This window comes from Sparus aurata, chromosome 15 (assembly GCF_900880675.1).
Source record: "Sparus aurata chromosome 15, fSpaAur1.1, whole genome shotgun sequence".
NCBI lineage: Eukaryota > Metazoa > Chordata > Actinopteri > Spariformes > Sparidae > Sparus > Sparus aurata.
This window is the reverse complement of record NC_044201.1, coordinates 10,253,939-10,271,622: the sequence shown is the minus strand read 5'-3', so window position 1 is coordinate 10,271,622 and position 17,684 is coordinate 10,253,939. Positions and strand designations below refer to the sequence as shown.

The 17,684-nt window shown below is 39.5% G+C and overlaps 1 protein-coding gene across 1 annotated transcript in view; it reads left to right on the top strand.

Annotated features, from left to right (window-relative positions):
- lmbrd1 (LMBR1 domain containing 1) overlaps positions 1 to 17,684 on the top strand; it is a 71,324-nt gene that overhangs the window by 36,416 nt on the left and 17,224 nt on the right. Inside the window, exons 8-11 of the mRNA XM_030441431.1 lie at positions 8,984 to 9,109; positions 10,042 to 10,194; positions 14,056 to 14,120; positions 14,293 to 14,395. Of these exons, the coding sequence (XP_030297291.1) occupies positions 8,984 to 9,109; positions 10,042 to 10,194; positions 14,056 to 14,120; positions 14,293 to 14,395 (447 nt within the window). The remainder of the gene's footprint in view (positions 1 to 8,983; positions 9,110 to 10,041; positions 10,195 to 14,055; positions 14,121 to 14,292; positions 14,396 to 17,684) is intronic.

Below are 17,684 nucleotides of genomic sequence, written 5' to 3'. Positions count from 1 at the left end.
TAGTAGGCCTGCATTGAAATCTATTCATGCCAGGCATCTAGCATCCAGTAGGAATACTTTGTTTTTATCTAAAAAAATTCATGATGCCATTCGCATAAAGGGACATTTTTAATAGCTGGAAACCAGCCTTAATACCACTCACCAGAGGGCCACACCAAATCTCTCAATGATGTGACTGTTTACCAATGTGGCTATTAAAAACTTCATGTCCTTTCTGAGACCTGAATCATACAGGGAAAAATACAAGAAAAATATCACTTAATAAACAATACCTCATGTTAAATTTGGAGATATAGAGTAGATTATTGAAAAGCTGCTCTGCAGAGACAAAGGGTAGAAACATCTAGCTGTAAATATTATTGCATAAGTTACGACCCAGAACAATTAGGCCCTTTTCATGACAAAGCAGGAAAAAAACAGTGGTTGTAATATTGACTGTTTCTGTGCTGATATCTGTACTACATGTATTTGGATGTATCCGAAATACCAAGAAAAGAATGGGAAGCAATATACAGGCAAGCTAAGAAGTTTGTAGCAGCGACACTTCGTGCAAGCTCATTAACAGCATCAACATTTAACTTTGTACAAAAAGTCTGTTCAGTGTCACAGCCAGCACCTAGGGGCAGGGTCCGGAAAATTTAAGTGTTGCAGCATATGCATGTGTGAGAGGGACAGTAGTGATGGTGCGTGGAAACTGGTCTTGTGGCTGGAACTTTGACATACAGTGCACCACCAGAGGGGAGAAGTTGTCCAAGGTGTGAGGGGTTCCGGTCCAAGTCCAATGGAGGGCAGGATGGGACCAATCATTTTTTCTGCAGTCCTGGCTGTCTGTTGTGGTCTGTCTCTGTTCTATTTGGTGGCCAATCCAAACCAGACAGTGATGTGGCTACAGAAAACAGATGATGGCAGTTTAGACCTGGATCGCCAGCTCCTGTGGAACTTCCTGGGCTGGTTTAGAAAGTACATCCTTTGCTGGGCCTTTTTGGTTATTTTGTCAGTGTTGGATACCAACTTTATGTCATGGGAGATTGTGGAATCCAGAAACCTGTAGGTTTTCAGACACAGTGCAATAGAGTATGTTGATAGGGCTTAATGTTGGAGGGGCTCCTCCTGAAGTCATCTGTTATCGCCACAGTTTTGAGCATGCCTGAAGTTGTTATGTATGCACCAGAGTACCAGCTGTTCATCCTCCCTGCTGTATGCAACTCATCACCATCCTGGATGATGCCAGAGTTTAACAGATGGGTCTCCTGAGGTGCAGTCGTTTGTGTAGAGCAGCGGTCCTCAATAGGCGGCCCCCGGGCCGCATCCGGCCCGCCAGCCTCCTATTTGTGGCCCCCGAACTGTTATTCCCTCACTATGTGTTTTGGTTGGGTCAGCACGTGTGCACCGGGACTTGTCTCCATGCCAACGATATACAAAACAGCTGGGTCACTCACTGCTGGGAGCGCAATTTTTGACTTTCACTTTCGTTTTCGGAGCAGTTCGCGTATTCACATTTTGCCGGTGGTAAGAGACTGAAAATGGCGTGTTCAAAGTAAGATGCTATAACAAAGTGGACAGTGAAAATCGGCGACTCGGGGAAATAAGAATTAATATCTGCGGTCACTCTTCTTTCAACCGGGTCAAATCCCACGTATCTCACAGTGCATAGGCAAAGGTAAAATACACTTCGCTTCACGTTTTTTAGCAAAATCTAGCTAGTTTCACCAAGTAACGGACGGGATGTTTCTCCCGGCAAACACCCTTTCACTCACGGTGTCAAAATGTTTATCATACTTGTTAAAACTCAACTCCATTTAACCACAGAACAAATGACGTGAATTAACCCACAACCATCTTACATATCATCTTATTCACAAACACATTTACGAACCATAATTACGCCAACACCAACAGAATACCCAAGAGTCATTGCGCCACAGTCCACAAGGGGCGTTACAATATGCCAAGAGAAGCTGTGATGAAGATTTCCAATTTGAAACAGCATTATGAGACGAAGCATAGGAATTCTGAAGAGACATTTCCTCAAAATTCAGAGATAAGCACAACACCAATAAATGCACTGAAATCGTCATATCAAGCTGCAAGCAGGATGCTTATCACATCTATGTCTATGTGACTGAAGTGATGGACACAATGTTTGAAGGCAAACAAAAAGAGGAAATATTCAACTATGTATTTTAATTTATGTTTAAATGGAAATTACATTTTATTTTAGTTTGTATTTTGTTTTTTAGAATGAAAAGTACATTTTGTTTTAAATATTACAGTATTATTGCATGTGGCCTGACCGACCTCAATACATGGACCTTTGAGTCATTGAAAAAAGTCTTTGTGGCCCTTTAAGATTTGTATTTGAGTACCCCTGGTGTAGAGGGAGAAGAGCAGTGGGGACAACACACATCTCTAGGGGACACCTATACTATTCCTGATTGTCCGGGTGCTGGATGTGATGCCCCCAGCCTCACCTGTTGCCTCCTTTCTGTCCTTTCTTGTCCTCTTTTCTGTGATCCACTGAGAGGTTGGGGCTAATACAGTTAGCTCTGTGAGTTTACAGTGGAGGATTTCTGAAATGATGATGTTTACTGCCAAGCTGAAGTTAACAAAAAAGAGACTTGCCCCAAGGTACTCAGCATGTTGGATGTAGTCCCATGTTTACTACAATGTCCACTGACCTGTTTGCGTGGTAGGCAAACTGCTGGGGTCCAGCACAGGGTCAATGACGTCCATCAGGTGGGGCAAAACCGGGCTCCAGATTTCATGATCACAGACATCAAGGCAACAGGCCTGTAGTCATTGAGCTTTGAAATAAAGGGTTCCTTTCGATGATCGTTAAGCATCTAAAGCAGGAGGGGACTTCGCATAGGGGCCATTTGATCAGCACAGGCTCTCAGACAGGAGAATGACATGCCATCTAGGCTTTGTGACTTCCTGGTCATCTACCTCTGAAAGAGCCAAATCAGTGGTGCAGTTGGTTGTGTGATGTCTGAGTTAAGGCCCCCACACACCACCCAGACTCAAACCAACAGCCAACTGCCTTTATCCGACAACTCTTTTGCCTCTTGTCTGACCCGTTCGGCAGAAAAGTTGCATTGAACATATCGCTTTGACGTGCTGCAGCTCCACAGTAGCGTGTACATTTTGCGCTTGCGCAATGCAATAAGCGGGTGGCGCTACATGAAAACAGGAAATGACGGAACGGAGTGCATAGAAAAACAAAGCGCACACTGTATTCTGCCCATCCCACACACTGTGCTGATTCGCTAGCACACCGCCAATCAGAATGGTCATACAGCTAGCACACAACCAATCAGAGAATCCAATGGCTCAGATGGCCGACAGCCAACCTTCTGAGACTTTGCATGCTGAATCGGAGCAGACAACGTCCGCGCGGCTCCGAAAGCTTCCAACGCAGCTGAACACACCGAACATATTTGTTCCCGACCTCGTCCGAGTCTTCCCAAACACTTCAGACGCCCAACGGTTGGGCAGGTGTGTTCCTGCCTGTGGGTGAGGGGTGTGAATGTTGGCTTATCAAATCTATGGTAAAACACATCCAGGTCTTTAGGCCAGTTGATGGCTCTTCATAGTGTGTGGGGATGATTTTTTTCTGATGTCCTGCAGGCCTCTCAACACTGATGGAGGGTTGTTGGCTGAAAACTTGTTTTTCAGCTTTTCAGTGTAGCTTCTATGATCACCTTTGTCAGTGTGTTTCTGGCCCTGGCCTGGTTGTACAAGATTCTCTCACCACTTCTGCAGGCCTCCTCCTTGGTTTGACAAAGCATCCTGACTTAAGCTGTAAACCAGGGACTCTTGTTGCTGTATTTGCTGGTTTTAGGGTTTTAGTCGGCACACACATCCTCACAAAAACTGATATGATGTCGCAGTGTCAGGGAGTTTGAACAGGCATTGAGCCATTGTCAATGTTTGTATTTTCCTGCTTTGACAAGTCAAAATGTTTGATGTGAAAGGGTCTATCTACTAAGATGACAATCGAGAAGAATATGCTCTAACCTTGTAGCTCAAAACTTTTATGTTAGTTTTCAGTCTCTGTCAAGAAAACATTTGTTGACCTGTCCTGGTTGAACTTAAGTAACCACTGGAAAACCAGATTCCAAAGAATTCAACAATGTTGCATAAGGGGTAACTTAGACAGCTCTGAAACTATTGAAAGAAATCAGGCATCGATTGACCCTATTTCTTTCCCGGTCGTTGTTTGTACTGTAATGTGTTCTTGCACCATTTGTTGAATTTCTCTGCTCCTGAAATGCTTGAGGAGATAGATATATTAAAATATTTGTATTCAAGAATTACATTGAAAGATTGACTCATTTTTTAAACAAAGATTAATAAAACATTTGAAACGATCTGTTAATGTCTGTACTATAATACCAAATTCAACTAAAGTGACTGTGTGTATTTGATGAATACACTTTTATCAGTCTTTGAGATGGTTAGGGTTAGGGCAGCTCTGTAGCATATTTAATTGTCGTTCATGGTTTTAGTGTTTACATTTTTTAACATTTCATTGTGAAGCCATGGGTTATAGCCTTAGCATTCCGATTACAGCAAACAGGAAGAAAAATCTTTCTAAATTATTTTAACTATTTTTGTTAAATATTGAATGTACTCTGCATTCTGAGGATAATTTCAAAACGGTCACTGTGGACATTGCCTTTTGCTGCTTTTGACTTCAATTACTGGTGAACAGATTAACAATGCAGCACAGGTCGATCCATGGAGGGCATGTTCTTTGTGAAAACAAACAAGTTCTCAAGGCTAATTGGTACAACATGGAATAAATTTACACTCCTACTCATGGATATGTAATATTTTTATAAGGTCAAAAATTGAGCAGAAGCTTAGTAAAGGCTGACAAAGCCGTGAACTATGTCTCTGTTACTGTGTCCCATTTTGTGATTTGACCAATCTAAATAATTAAATATATTTAAATAAAACTTAAATATTTAAATACAAGTGTGTTGCCACTATATCACACTTCTTTGTCATTCCTGACCCCCATTATCATAATAGTCAAGCCCTTTAGAAATAAATAGGTGTCCCTTCTACTCCTGGATGTAAAGATTGGTGAAGAACCTGACAAACCAAATTTTGCATTGTCTTCAGTTTGACCATCTTAAATGATCAGCCATTTTCTTGAAGTGGTAAAGAGACCAAAAACATCCATTGAAATGTACCTAATATTACTCAACTAAACATGAAAAGACCTTAAAAACACTAACTACAAAGACACTTTGAAGGCAAACAAAAATGAACTACAACCCCCCCAAAAACCCCAGCATCTTGTATATAAGAGGTGGTGTCTGGATAGATAGAACGATAGATTTAAAACCAGGCCATAATGCCAAACCTCCAATCAATTATTGAATCAGTGGAGCACTCATCTCTGTGGATGGTCTGTAGGTTGCTCAACCTAAAACTGATGTATGTTGACAATCATGGTTGGCTGCTGTGGAGGAGTTCATGCTCCACATGGGAGCAAGAAAACAGTGTGCTAGTTCTGGCAACAGGAACTTTTTAACAAGCAAGCAGTCATACACCTAGACCCTCAATATTCTTGGTGATCCCAAATGCTCCTCCAGTTTCGGCATCTGCTCCTGTCTTGTTTTTATCCAGTACTTCACACTTTTGTAACAAACATGGCAACATGCAGGCAATATTTTGGAGTTCAGTTCCAATTTCTGTGCGACGGGAACCAAATAAATCCATAATAGACTGTAAAGCGTCTCTGTGATTACTGATTAAATGAACTAAACAAAATCCTGAGAAGTATGGCTTATGTTCATTTTTTATCACATTCATCATATGCTTCAGACAAGATGTTCTAAAATGTGACTTGACCTTGGTGTGTGAAAACAGTGACCAGACAGAGCTCGCTGGGGGCATCTGGTATTTAGAGAACATTTCTTAAGATGTGAGAATGTAGGAACATACAGAAAATGTGCTGGAGTGGGCACAGCACCAGGAATTTTTTCTGTTACATTTTGGTTCATAATGCAAAACACTTATGTGGAGGAAATTACTTGTGAAATACCACAGCAGACTGATTCAAATGTTTTAATTATTCACAAATTCAGCAGACTGATTCAAATGTTTTAATTATTCACAAATTCGAGAATATGGCGGGAATTCGGGTGGAAAAACCTGACCCGTTTTTTCATCACTCCCAAATTAAAAAGTAAACAAACAGGCTCCCAGCACTCATGTTGGCGTTTATGTGGAGAAAGGGAAGCAAATCATACACACATTTTCTGAGGATGTCAGAAACATAACCCATTTTGGGAAAACGCACACGATATAATTAAGAACATCCTGGGTTATGAAATACCTAAAGAATGTGGTGTTATGTACCTTGGGAACTTGAATCAATATGTCCTGGTCAAAGACAGATATTTAATAAAAATATTACTGGTCACATGTAAAAAAACAATAACAAGAAGATGGTATAAGACCGAGCCACCAGCTGTGAATGAATGGCTAGAAATCATTAGAGAAGTCCATAACATGGAGAGAATGACATATAGACTTAGAATGAAGGAAAATGTTTTTGTGACTAAATGGGAGAAGTGGACCCGATGGGACACAGTTGGGAATACCTGAAATCTGTCTTATTCATATTTTCTATCTTGGATCTGTATACAGTGTAATTTAACAATGGACACATGTAGCCACGACTGTTGTACTTCTTTTTTTTGTTTGTTTTTGTGTTCTTTTTTTCCAACTGCTCCACACGCAGAATGTAATTCATGGATCTACTGTATATATCTACCTTGTTCTGTACATGTGGAGATGAAAAATTTCAATAAAAATTTAAGTTTAAAAAAAAAAAAATTATTCATCAGAGCATTTTGCTCCACTGCCTGAAAGAAATGCCTTAAAAATGGAGGGGCAACAACTAGTGATCATCTCTTCAACTGTCAATCAGCTGATGTGATTGTCATTTGGCCCAACTTGTGTACAGACTTTGAAAGTTTTGGCTTAAATGAAAACATAGGAGGCACGTATTTAAAGAAAATGAAGAAATAAATAATAGCTTTATAAGGGATTTCTTACTGGAGAAAGTTTGATTTCACGATCTTTATGACCTGTAATCAGCATCTCATTTCTAGCAGACACACATACGCATTAACAAGGCTGTCCTGCATTACGTTTTTGGAGCTTTTCTTTCTTAATGCTCCAACCAGCCGAATTGTCCTATTAATCAAATAGAATTATGAAATGTGTATGTGCTAATTTTAATATCTTTGAATGCATGAGCCTGGTCATTTCACATAAGCCACCTAGTAGACTGAGTCCTTCCAATTAGCTGCATTATACTGGATTGACCTCTTTGTCAAAAGGTATGGAGAATGTAGAGGGGGACCTCCTTTGCCTCCTCCCTTCTGGCTCCATCATCCCAAGTAGAAAGAGCAACAAAGAGGAGGCTTGTGTAGGAGACCCATGTCCACTTAGTTCTCCCTCTTCCCACTCAGCAGTCACATGACTCTCTGAATGATTTCAGCCAGTAACTCCCCCATCAAATCACTCACTCACACACACACACACACACACACACACACACACACACACACACACACACACACACACACACACACACACAAGCCACAAACACGCATACACTCCCATCCACCCTGCTCCAAGCTATTTCTGGTTATCATTGACCACACTGGGTTTTAAAATAACTTTAATGAGCAAGCATGATAATGTGTGAACTATAAATGTGTGCTCCAGCAGAGGGACACCTGTGTTTTTTCCCTCCTTTTATATTTCTCCCATGTAGTTGCACATTTGAAGGGAAGGGAAATGTTTCTCTTGGGATCCGGGACAGGTTTTCCTTTTATGAGTGTGTTTGATATTCGGGACATGCTCCGGCCTTAAGAGCTCCATGATTCATTGCAGGAGGCGACATTCGCCCATAGCAGAGATCCACAGCAGAGATCCACAGCAGAGACTAATAATAGTCTAGCCTGACTTAGTATCCCATGCGACTCTCTTACCGCTACCTAACACTCAGAAACTAGTAAAAGTTGGTTGAGAAAAATATAGGCTCTGACGTTTCTCCACTTGAAAAATAGAAGAAAGAGGGCAGCATCTTTTGACAGGGCTGAAAGTGTCTTCGCACAGAGGGCCCCTTTGTTTTATTATGAACCCATAAAACGGCACTCCTCCAAGTTGCTTAGAGTGAGACGGTACAGGGAGAACAAGAAAGCATTGGGCTGTTGCTGTAATTTTCATTTGTATTGATTAGTCTATTTCCTGGTATTAGAGATTTCCATCATTTTTAATTAAAGTTCAAGCATCCCTTCAGGAGGTTGAAGCCCACTATTAGCTGAAAACAGCTTTTGAACTTGTTGCACATATTCTCTCTCTGCCTTGCTATGCTGTCACTATATGTATGTGTATCTCCTTCATTGTGAATGGCTATCATTGTAAATTATTTATACATTGTATGTGCCGCTTAATAGAGAAGAAAAGCTGATGTTGATTCATTTAAATTCATGTCATTCAATATTGATGGACCCTCGATGCCCACTCCTCTAACCCAGATTTTCCTCCCTAAAATTCTGCCCATAAAAATTTCACCAAATCCTGGATAGAGGATGGTGCTGTCACATGGGGGCACTGTTAAGCTGTAAATTGCATCAGAGTGATATAAGGCAGTGATATCCACACAAAATGGTTGCAGCAAGTTCACCAATAAACCTCAGCACAATTATAGATTCCACCATTTTAATATTCTTTCCTCTATCAAAAATGACATAGCCCGGGAGGCCAGGGACTATATGATTTGCTGTGTGTGTGTTTACTTACCCTCATTTGACTGTTGGCAGGTTCCACATAGTGATGGGTCTGTCATCAGGCAGCCGTGGGTATGTGTGGGTGGATGCACGTGCCATATGTGCCATCCCTCTATGACAATAATGTGTGATTATAATGGTGGGTTTGCACTGTCTTTCAGGCATACGGTATGTCTGTGCTGCCTTTGAATCTGATAAAAGGCACCCGCAGTGTGGTGTACGAACGCCTGGAGAACACAGAGGACATTGATGATGTTGAGCATCAGATAGAAAAGCTGAAATCCAAGGTTAGTCTCACCAAATGACACAAAGCACTAGCACTTTAGGTGACATAAAGACATAGTGCAAATCATATCCATGTCATGGAATAACTTCATAGAACATGACCTAGAGGATGTAGATCATGACATCAACAACAGTGCTATCAATTTAAAATATTTGACTGTTTTCTTTTTACACATTTTAATACAGTCTTCTGTTTAATCACACATTCTTTGAAAGGTACACATGCTTAGCCTCCTGCTGCCCAGCCTTTCTTCCTTATCTTTCTGCCGGGCTCCTAGCATGCAATTATGTATGGTTAGCATTGTCCTTTTTGATGAACCACTTGAACGCAAGCAGCACAAACAAGCAAACAAAGTAGACATGTCTGTTAGTTGCTGTTAGTTGCCAGTGTCAACATGAAGGAATGAGCATTCCTCATTCCTCCTCTGTCCCCCTGCATAGATATAGTAATTGAAAACCAGGTATGGCTGTATGAAAGATTACATACAGTAGGATCTAAAGTGCAACACAGAACACCCACAAAACAGTTTGCTTTAATAGGTGAATGGCAATAGCCAGAATACTTAACCCTGAATAATTTATTCAGCGACTGAAGGTAGAGAAATGGCAACTTTTATAACATAATTTGTAATAGCGCTAATTATAACTGGCAGCTAAATTATACCCAAATCATTAGACCGCAATGTTTAATGCTTCAAAAATCCCCTGCTGACATAATAACTATATCCAAAGAGAATGTTAAATATATTTTCAAATGCAAATCTGTTTTTCTTAATGAATATTTTGGGAATCTCAGGGTAGGTTAAAAACTTCAATTATCAGTTATGCATGCTGTCTACTTTAAATACCCTCATAAAAATTCCATCGATGTTATGTAAGAGTGAACATACATGCATAGGTTGTTTATTTATATGGCTGTTTGTCCTCTCGCCAGTGCAATGATGGACGTCCCCTTTCCTCGAGGGACAGACACAACCTGCAGGAGCTAGAGAGCAAACTGCAGGTCCTCCAGCGCAGGGGGAGACACCTGGAAATTGCTGAAAGGAACTGCTGCACTAAAGTGGGCTCTGCTCTCAGGCCTATCAAGGTGAGTCATGTGATAATGGAATTGGCTCTAGTGTCTTAATATGGACTGTATTGTATACAAACACAAATCCTTTTAATGTCTGTGTATTCGTTGTGATCTCACAAACAACATTATTTAGCTTCATGTATTCAGGCCTTGTTTTAATTGGTTTCCAAGTAGTGCTGGTTAGGGCTCCACAATATACCACAGCTAATTTGATGTATTTTCACTTAATAGTTTTGTAATTTAAAAATTCTTATTTGGCGAAGTATGCTGCTTTTGCTCATTTTCTTCAGCTTCTTTGGCCCCCCAATTGTTTCTTTGTGCTCAAGTTCTAATCTGGACTGCTCTAGATTTACTTTTAGTTCTACTTCACACAACAGCATATTTACACGATTCCCACGGGTAGTCTCTTCACCTAATTTACTCTGAAGTCTCTCAGGGAGACTCACATTTCTCAAGCAGGATCTCATGGTGCCCCAGGGACTCACCAAAGCAACCACAAACTTCTCTTTGATTTTACTTTTTTTTGGGGTTGGGCACCCAGCACCTGGACCTCGTCTATGCATTTTCAATATTCTTGTTCCCATATTCAAATTCGCCCTAAGGAAAGAAAAGGGGTTATACCACAAATTGTTTAAGACTTAAAGGTACCCTATGTAGTTGTATCTTTTAGAGAGATTTCATATACTGAATTGTATGCCTAAACAAACTGAATAAACAATCTCTTTGTTTTCATGACTGAATTAAACTTAACTGAATAAACAATCTGACCTTAAAGGACAACACGATTTCATACTGTTTTACTTTGTTTATATTTGCCGGACCCTGCCACTTCTCTAGCTTCGAACAGTGTTTTCAGGACATTATTTTCCTCTGAGAACAGCTTGTTTATTCAGTTATGAAAGAAAAAAAGTTTGTATTTTACCTCATTAAAATAGTAAAATAGTATTACACTATAACTGGCCCATTCCAGACAAACATCTGGAGACTGTTGCCCGGATCCTCAATGGATACCTTCACTAAAGCACAAGGACAGAATAACAACATCTAATTATATTCTGATATAACTGATCAATTGTTCAGTTATGAACTACACAGTTTCATACAATAGTTTGTGCAGCTTAAATCATCTGGATTGTCGAAAGCAAAGTATGTACTTGGGTCAAGTTGAAAACAACAACAACTTCACAAAGTTCCTATAAAAAAATGTTCATCACAACCAAAATCCCTCAAGGTTGCCTATTCCCACTCATCCTAACTACTTTCTGCATCCTACTCAAACCAAACCACTCAGTTACCGGGGAGCAGCAGCTGTGATCATTAGCATCTTTGTAGTAGGTTTGGCATATGAACAGCATTGCAATTTTTATTTTCCAAAAAAATACCTAATTTGAATTGCACAAAGCCCAGAGGCTGTCATGACCAATATTAGAATAACAGAATCATCATCTGTAATTATTCTGGGTCAATGTGATAGTGGTGGGTGGGGAAAGTAGTTTTTTCCAAAATTTTCCTGAAACCTATCACAGTACAAAATAATTCACCCTTGCTCATTTTCTTGTCACGCAGTAGCTGACTGTCTCTAAGATGTAAATTCTACTTCAAAGGCATATTATCATTCTCTGGCAACATATTTGTGGAGTCATATATTTGTATGCTACCTCTTTACACCTGAAAGACAACCAGCAAGTGATATCTACACCTGCCGCCTGCCAGATACAGGTTAAATGTTGGCTGTGGCAGGTAAAAATTTGAGGTCACCTGCCACCAGGAAAGCTTATTTGAATATCACGAAACAATACTTTAAAAACGAAAGTTAAAAGTAGTGGGGATTAATGTTTCATGATATATTACACATTCCACACTGACTCAGTTTTACAATGCTAACCCTTCTGCCTATATTTCAGAGGTGATTGACGGAATAATGAGCGGTCAGTGGAAATATTAAGAGACCTGCCACATTAGCAGGTGTGGAAAAAAAGCTAGTTTTAGTCTGTGCATTCAACTGGGTGATTTTTCTACTCACACACTTCTTGCTTTAGCTGTTGAACAGGAATAAGACTAATGGACCTGGACAAAATGCAATTAAATGTTTCACTGCAAAAATCTCCACACCTTCCAATTCATTTGTCATATTGCCCACAACTACAGTTAGTGCATAGTGCACATAATAGCATGCATGCTTGACATGTCCTTATTGTCTGTTGTACCTGACAGCACAGCAGTCAAATAACTAATGGTCGATTAAGTGAAGTGAAAAATGAATGAGTGGAGCAAATCACAAAAATGCAGATGCTTTTATACAGGCAGGAATGATTGAATGGTTTGATGAACATAATATTAATGTACCATATAATATAAATCAGTTCAATACCAATTAAAGAGAAGAGAGGGTTGCCAAGACAAGGAGATGTGTGTTGGTAGGCCCTTTAAATTGTCCCACTGTTTTCACATTACATCTTGACTGACCGGAGGAGTTCCAACCTTATTCTCATAGTTCCCATTTTACTTCTGCACTGCCATTCATTTTCCAGTATTTTTCTGCACTGCAGGCATGCACAAACAGTTTAAACCAGTGCCTGTAACAGTTTGTCTTTAACCAATGGGGGTTGCTGCTAATGATAGTCCCCAGACTCAAATTTAAACAGTAATGAGTTGGGAGATTTATTTACTGTATACTTAGGCACTGGTGCAGAGTGATAAGCCAAATGATTGTGATGTCTCCAGAGCAGTTGTGCCACTGTTTCTCAAACACATGCTGTCTTTTTTATATCAACCATGGGTGAGTTAGAATGACTCATTGAACATGTCGAACAGCTCTGGTCACATACTGTAGTGCTTGGACCTCACAAAATAATCACTATGTTTTGATGGGATCATAAAACAAAGGTGAAAAAAGTTTTCAGAGCAGAACAGAGTAAATTATAATACAATGCCATTCTTTTTGTTAGAAAAACAGTGCCACCTTTTCAATTAAGATATTGAAAATAAATCCCATCTTACAAGATTTAAATACTTTTTTTTTTAACTTTTTTAAACCTTGAGTGCAGTATTTCATTTTTAGAGAAATATCTGCTTTTGACTTTAGCTTGGTTGGATTAAGAGATAATGGCAGTTTAATCAGTACTTTTGAATGACTGTGTTTTTCCTCCATCTGGCCGTCTAACATATCAAGTTGTCAAACAATAATGTCAAAAAGTGTGGTGATTATCAGTTTCTTGATTGTAATTGATGCTTTTACTGCAATCATTGAGAAAAAAAAATGAAGAATGTTGTTTCAAAGCTAATTTGGTTGAATAATTGTGTTTTTATAAATAGGGTACTTCATAATTGTTTGTATCAAGCCATTAACATTGAAATGTCAAAGGTCCTAGCATCCTGAGACGTGATGAGCATGGTAACTGGGTCAGTTAGGGGCCAAATATCACCGTGTTTATGATGTTGTTGTTTTAAATGGTGCTATATATTGCTCGAACATCACGTGTTGACATGATTTTTCATCACAACGGCTGGTAAAAGAGATGTTAGCTAACGCCCTCTTGAAGGCGGACAATGATAAGGTTTATTGCCTTTTTGGCTGCCACCCACCTTTTGGCTCCCTAGTTACAACCTCCCCCTCTGTCTGGGCTGTGCCATTGCTCCCCCCTGTCACCTTAGGCAACAGTGCCAAACTGAGGCTGGCCAAGCCATATGGTCTGTCCTTGTCAAAATGGCAGAAAGGTTATATTTTCTGACCCAGTGGAAGCATTTGAAAACATTTATATTCCTTTATATAGGCTTCAGGCATGGGGTTCACTATAAGAGCTGATCCTGCCTTTGGTTGTAGGTGCATATTATGGTTTGGTATGTGTTTTAAGGCATTGTTGTTGTTTTTTTCAGATATTGCTGGGCATTTTCTTCATCCTGGTTGCACTGCTGTTCACTGTCGCCCTGTTCATTTCAAAGTAAGTCATGATATGTCCTGTAACAACATGATTTTTAAAACAATAAAGCTTACAAATATTTGTCATCAAGACGGACAGCGCAACAAGAAATGGACTGTGTAGTTATTTCTATTAATTGTTTTATTTTCAAGGAGATATACACATATATTGAAGTATTTTCTTTGTGTTTCAGTTTGGATAAAGCTCTCCACTCTGCTGGCATCAGCTCTGGGTTCATAGTCTTTGGCACCAACCTCACCAATCCTCTGAATGAACTTCTATTAGCCTTACAACCCGTGAGTATCTGCTCATCTCTCATGGTTAAAATATGATTATCCTCAGTTAAGATATGCTTAAAGCCATATTTGCTTGTCTCCATCATCATTTACCTAAATGAAGCTTAATTTAAAAGCTTCATCCTTGGCTATCTTTAAATGCACTTGTCATATTGTTAAAAACTTGAAGTGTATGGGTTTTAATTTAGTGCAGGTGAACTTTAGAATAACAGAATCTCACCTACAAAAGCAGTGACATTCACCAAGTGAGTCCTTTTGCTTTTAAATGTCAATTTACAGTTTCTTACTTTTATATGCAGTCTGATGATAAGCATGTCTTATAATTTTATCAAAGGCCATAAGAAAACAAAATCACAAAACAGGACTTTATACCCACATAAATCATATTCACAAGTGCACTTTATGCAGTAACCTCTAAATAATAAAATGTTCTAATTGTATGGAAGTAGAATCATGGCATTAATCAAGAGCATAGATTTTCCGTTTGAGAGCATGATTTCATTCCTTTTCAGTGACACAGCTCCTTCGCGTGCTCAGATTTGTTCTCCTCATGCTCACATTTTGTGCTTGCATTTAAATTTCTTCTGCTTTCTTTCAAAATGTCTGCTTAAAGTAAAAAATCACATGCCTGTGTTCACATTTCTCCTTCTTGCACACAAAAATGTCGCTCGCATTCAAATGTGCCCTCTGCGCGCTCAGATCTAAGTGCACGCGCTCAGAACACACACCTGCTCACGGGTCAAGTTCTGCCCTCGGATCTCTCCTCTGCTCACGGATTTTTCTTGTGTTACAACACTGTCAACCAATAGAGGGCCGGCTACTGTTGACCAATCAGATTATACCCGCTTCTTTGCAGGTGCGTTCGTTGTACTTCAAGGAGCGTCGCATACGTACAGGCACTCTTTCTACCGGGTTTATCTACTTCCGTCCTCCAGGCTGTTAAATGTGGTGGTTCCCTTTATTTTATGACGACTTTTGGAATAAAATATCAGTTAATTAATACACGAGCGCCTGTGCTTTTCATTACAATAGCTACATCAACATAAAGTAGAACAATAGCGGCTCTACTTTCGCCATATTAGCCAATAGCCAGCTACCCAGGCAGCGGGATATGTTATATAGTATAAATACTGAGGAGACAGTAAAACTGTGACGATAGTACAGTGGTTAAAAGCTCCTGTTCATGTTGCTTTTTGCATCATGGGACGCTGGTTCGCATCCCGGCCCGGCCGGCACCCTCGCTCGTGTAATGAATGAAAAATACTCTATCATCATAGCATATTTTTCATTACACCTTTTTAATCACGCATGTTTACCCATCATCTCTTGTTAAGTGTTTCAATGACGTCGTCAGGGGGCCCATGAAGGAAGAGGAAGAAAAAAAGAAGACTTGCCACAGGCCCTGTTTTTGTGAATGAAATATCTGGGGGCGGGTCAGTAAGGTAACGCTGAGTGGCCTTGATGCCTGTCAGTCATGATGAGTCGCGTCTTGTCACCTCTCTGCTGTGTCTGCAGCTGAGCACTGTGATCCATGTCTCTCTCCCCGGCCGAGCGAGCTATCATACCGTAAAATACCAAATAATAGCCGGGGCGGTTAATTGACACGCGGCTATTATTTGGTAATATACGGTACATTTACACCCCACTCTGTACGCCGGGCCGGGATGCGAACCAGCGTCCCATGATGCAAAAAACATCAGATTGATGTTCTTAACCGCTGTACTATCGTCACAAACATACTAAACCTTCAGTATTTATACCATATAAGATAGCTATAAAAGCTGTGTCACTGAAAAGGATTGAAATCATGCTCTCAAACTGAAAATCTATGCTCTTGATTAATGACATGATTCTACTTCCATATAATTGCAACATGACAGCACAGCCAGCACTTCCATGAATCTGAGCACATTGGATGATAAATGACAAGAAAAAAGGATTTAAAAAATAATAAATGAAACAACGTTTTTTTAAGGACCCGTGGATCTAAATCCAGTACAGCCCAGCAACCACTTGAAATGTATTTATTTTTTTGTACATTATTGATGGAACTACTGAATGATGGATGTTTAAAACGTTTTAAACTAATTTAACACTGCATGCTCTTCAGGTCTCTCTTAATTTTCATTGTATATATTTCTGAATGTACCAGATTTGGAATTAAAAAATAAAGCTTACAGTGCAGTACCTAAAAGAATTACAGTAAATAAGTGACAAAGTAAACAGTCCAATACCCATAATTACTCTGTACTATGCAAAAATCAAATGACTATTCGCTGATAATTTAATATTGCCAATGATGACTAAATGGCGATAAGAATTTACACTAAATGATTTAGCTTATTACAATTTTGCAATCCAAAATCCATGTTGGTGTTGTTACTGGGAGTTTGATAGTACAGCTCATCGAATCAGGGTATTTATCAATCTCAAAATCAGATTTGAAATGGAAAATGCAACCATTATCACATTCTTTGTTCATCTCATCTTTTTTCATGTGAAATTGTGCAAAATTGTGAGCTTTCAGGTTGCCAAATAATTAATCTATATCATGTTGAAGCATTTTTGTGACATGAATCAACCTGTGGATTCTGTAAAGCAGTATTAGCAATGTGGTTAAAAGTCTAAAGCCTCATTTTAAGATTTTAAAATATGAACTGTTGAGATTGACAGATTATTAAATCCCTACCATTGCTTCTTTCCTCCAAGTCGTTGCCGTGAAAAGAACCACCTCTCTTAAACTTAGTATTCTACTGCTGAGTTTAGAGGAAAAAAATGACTGACAGGTCAGACCATTAAAGAATTGCCTCATAGATACTGGCATTGATTAAATGTCTAAGGCCAGTGTTTAGAAGTATGACCTTGGTATTTAAAGAATTAAGTGCACCAAACCAGAATGGGATACAGAGCTCTATAGGGATCAGGTTTGAGGTTATATCAGATAATTTCAGGTCACAGAACATAATACATATTTATGTTACAGGCACTGTGAGTTCTTTGTCAACGCTATATCTGCAAATAATTTATTTGCTGATTAATAGGAAGAGGACAGGAGTACATATTTTAGAGCTCAACATTCTTCAGTGACCAGCTCAGATGTGCTTCAGATGACTGGGCTTAAACGAGTGGTATTGATGATAGTTACTCATTGACAGCTCCAAGCATCCATCAGAGGCAGCCAGCCTGAATGTTTGGCTCTGAAAGCAATAATCAGTGGTGGAAGAAGTACTCAGATCTTTCATTTGAGTAAGAATAGTAATACCAAAAAGTACTACGTTACAAGTTAAAG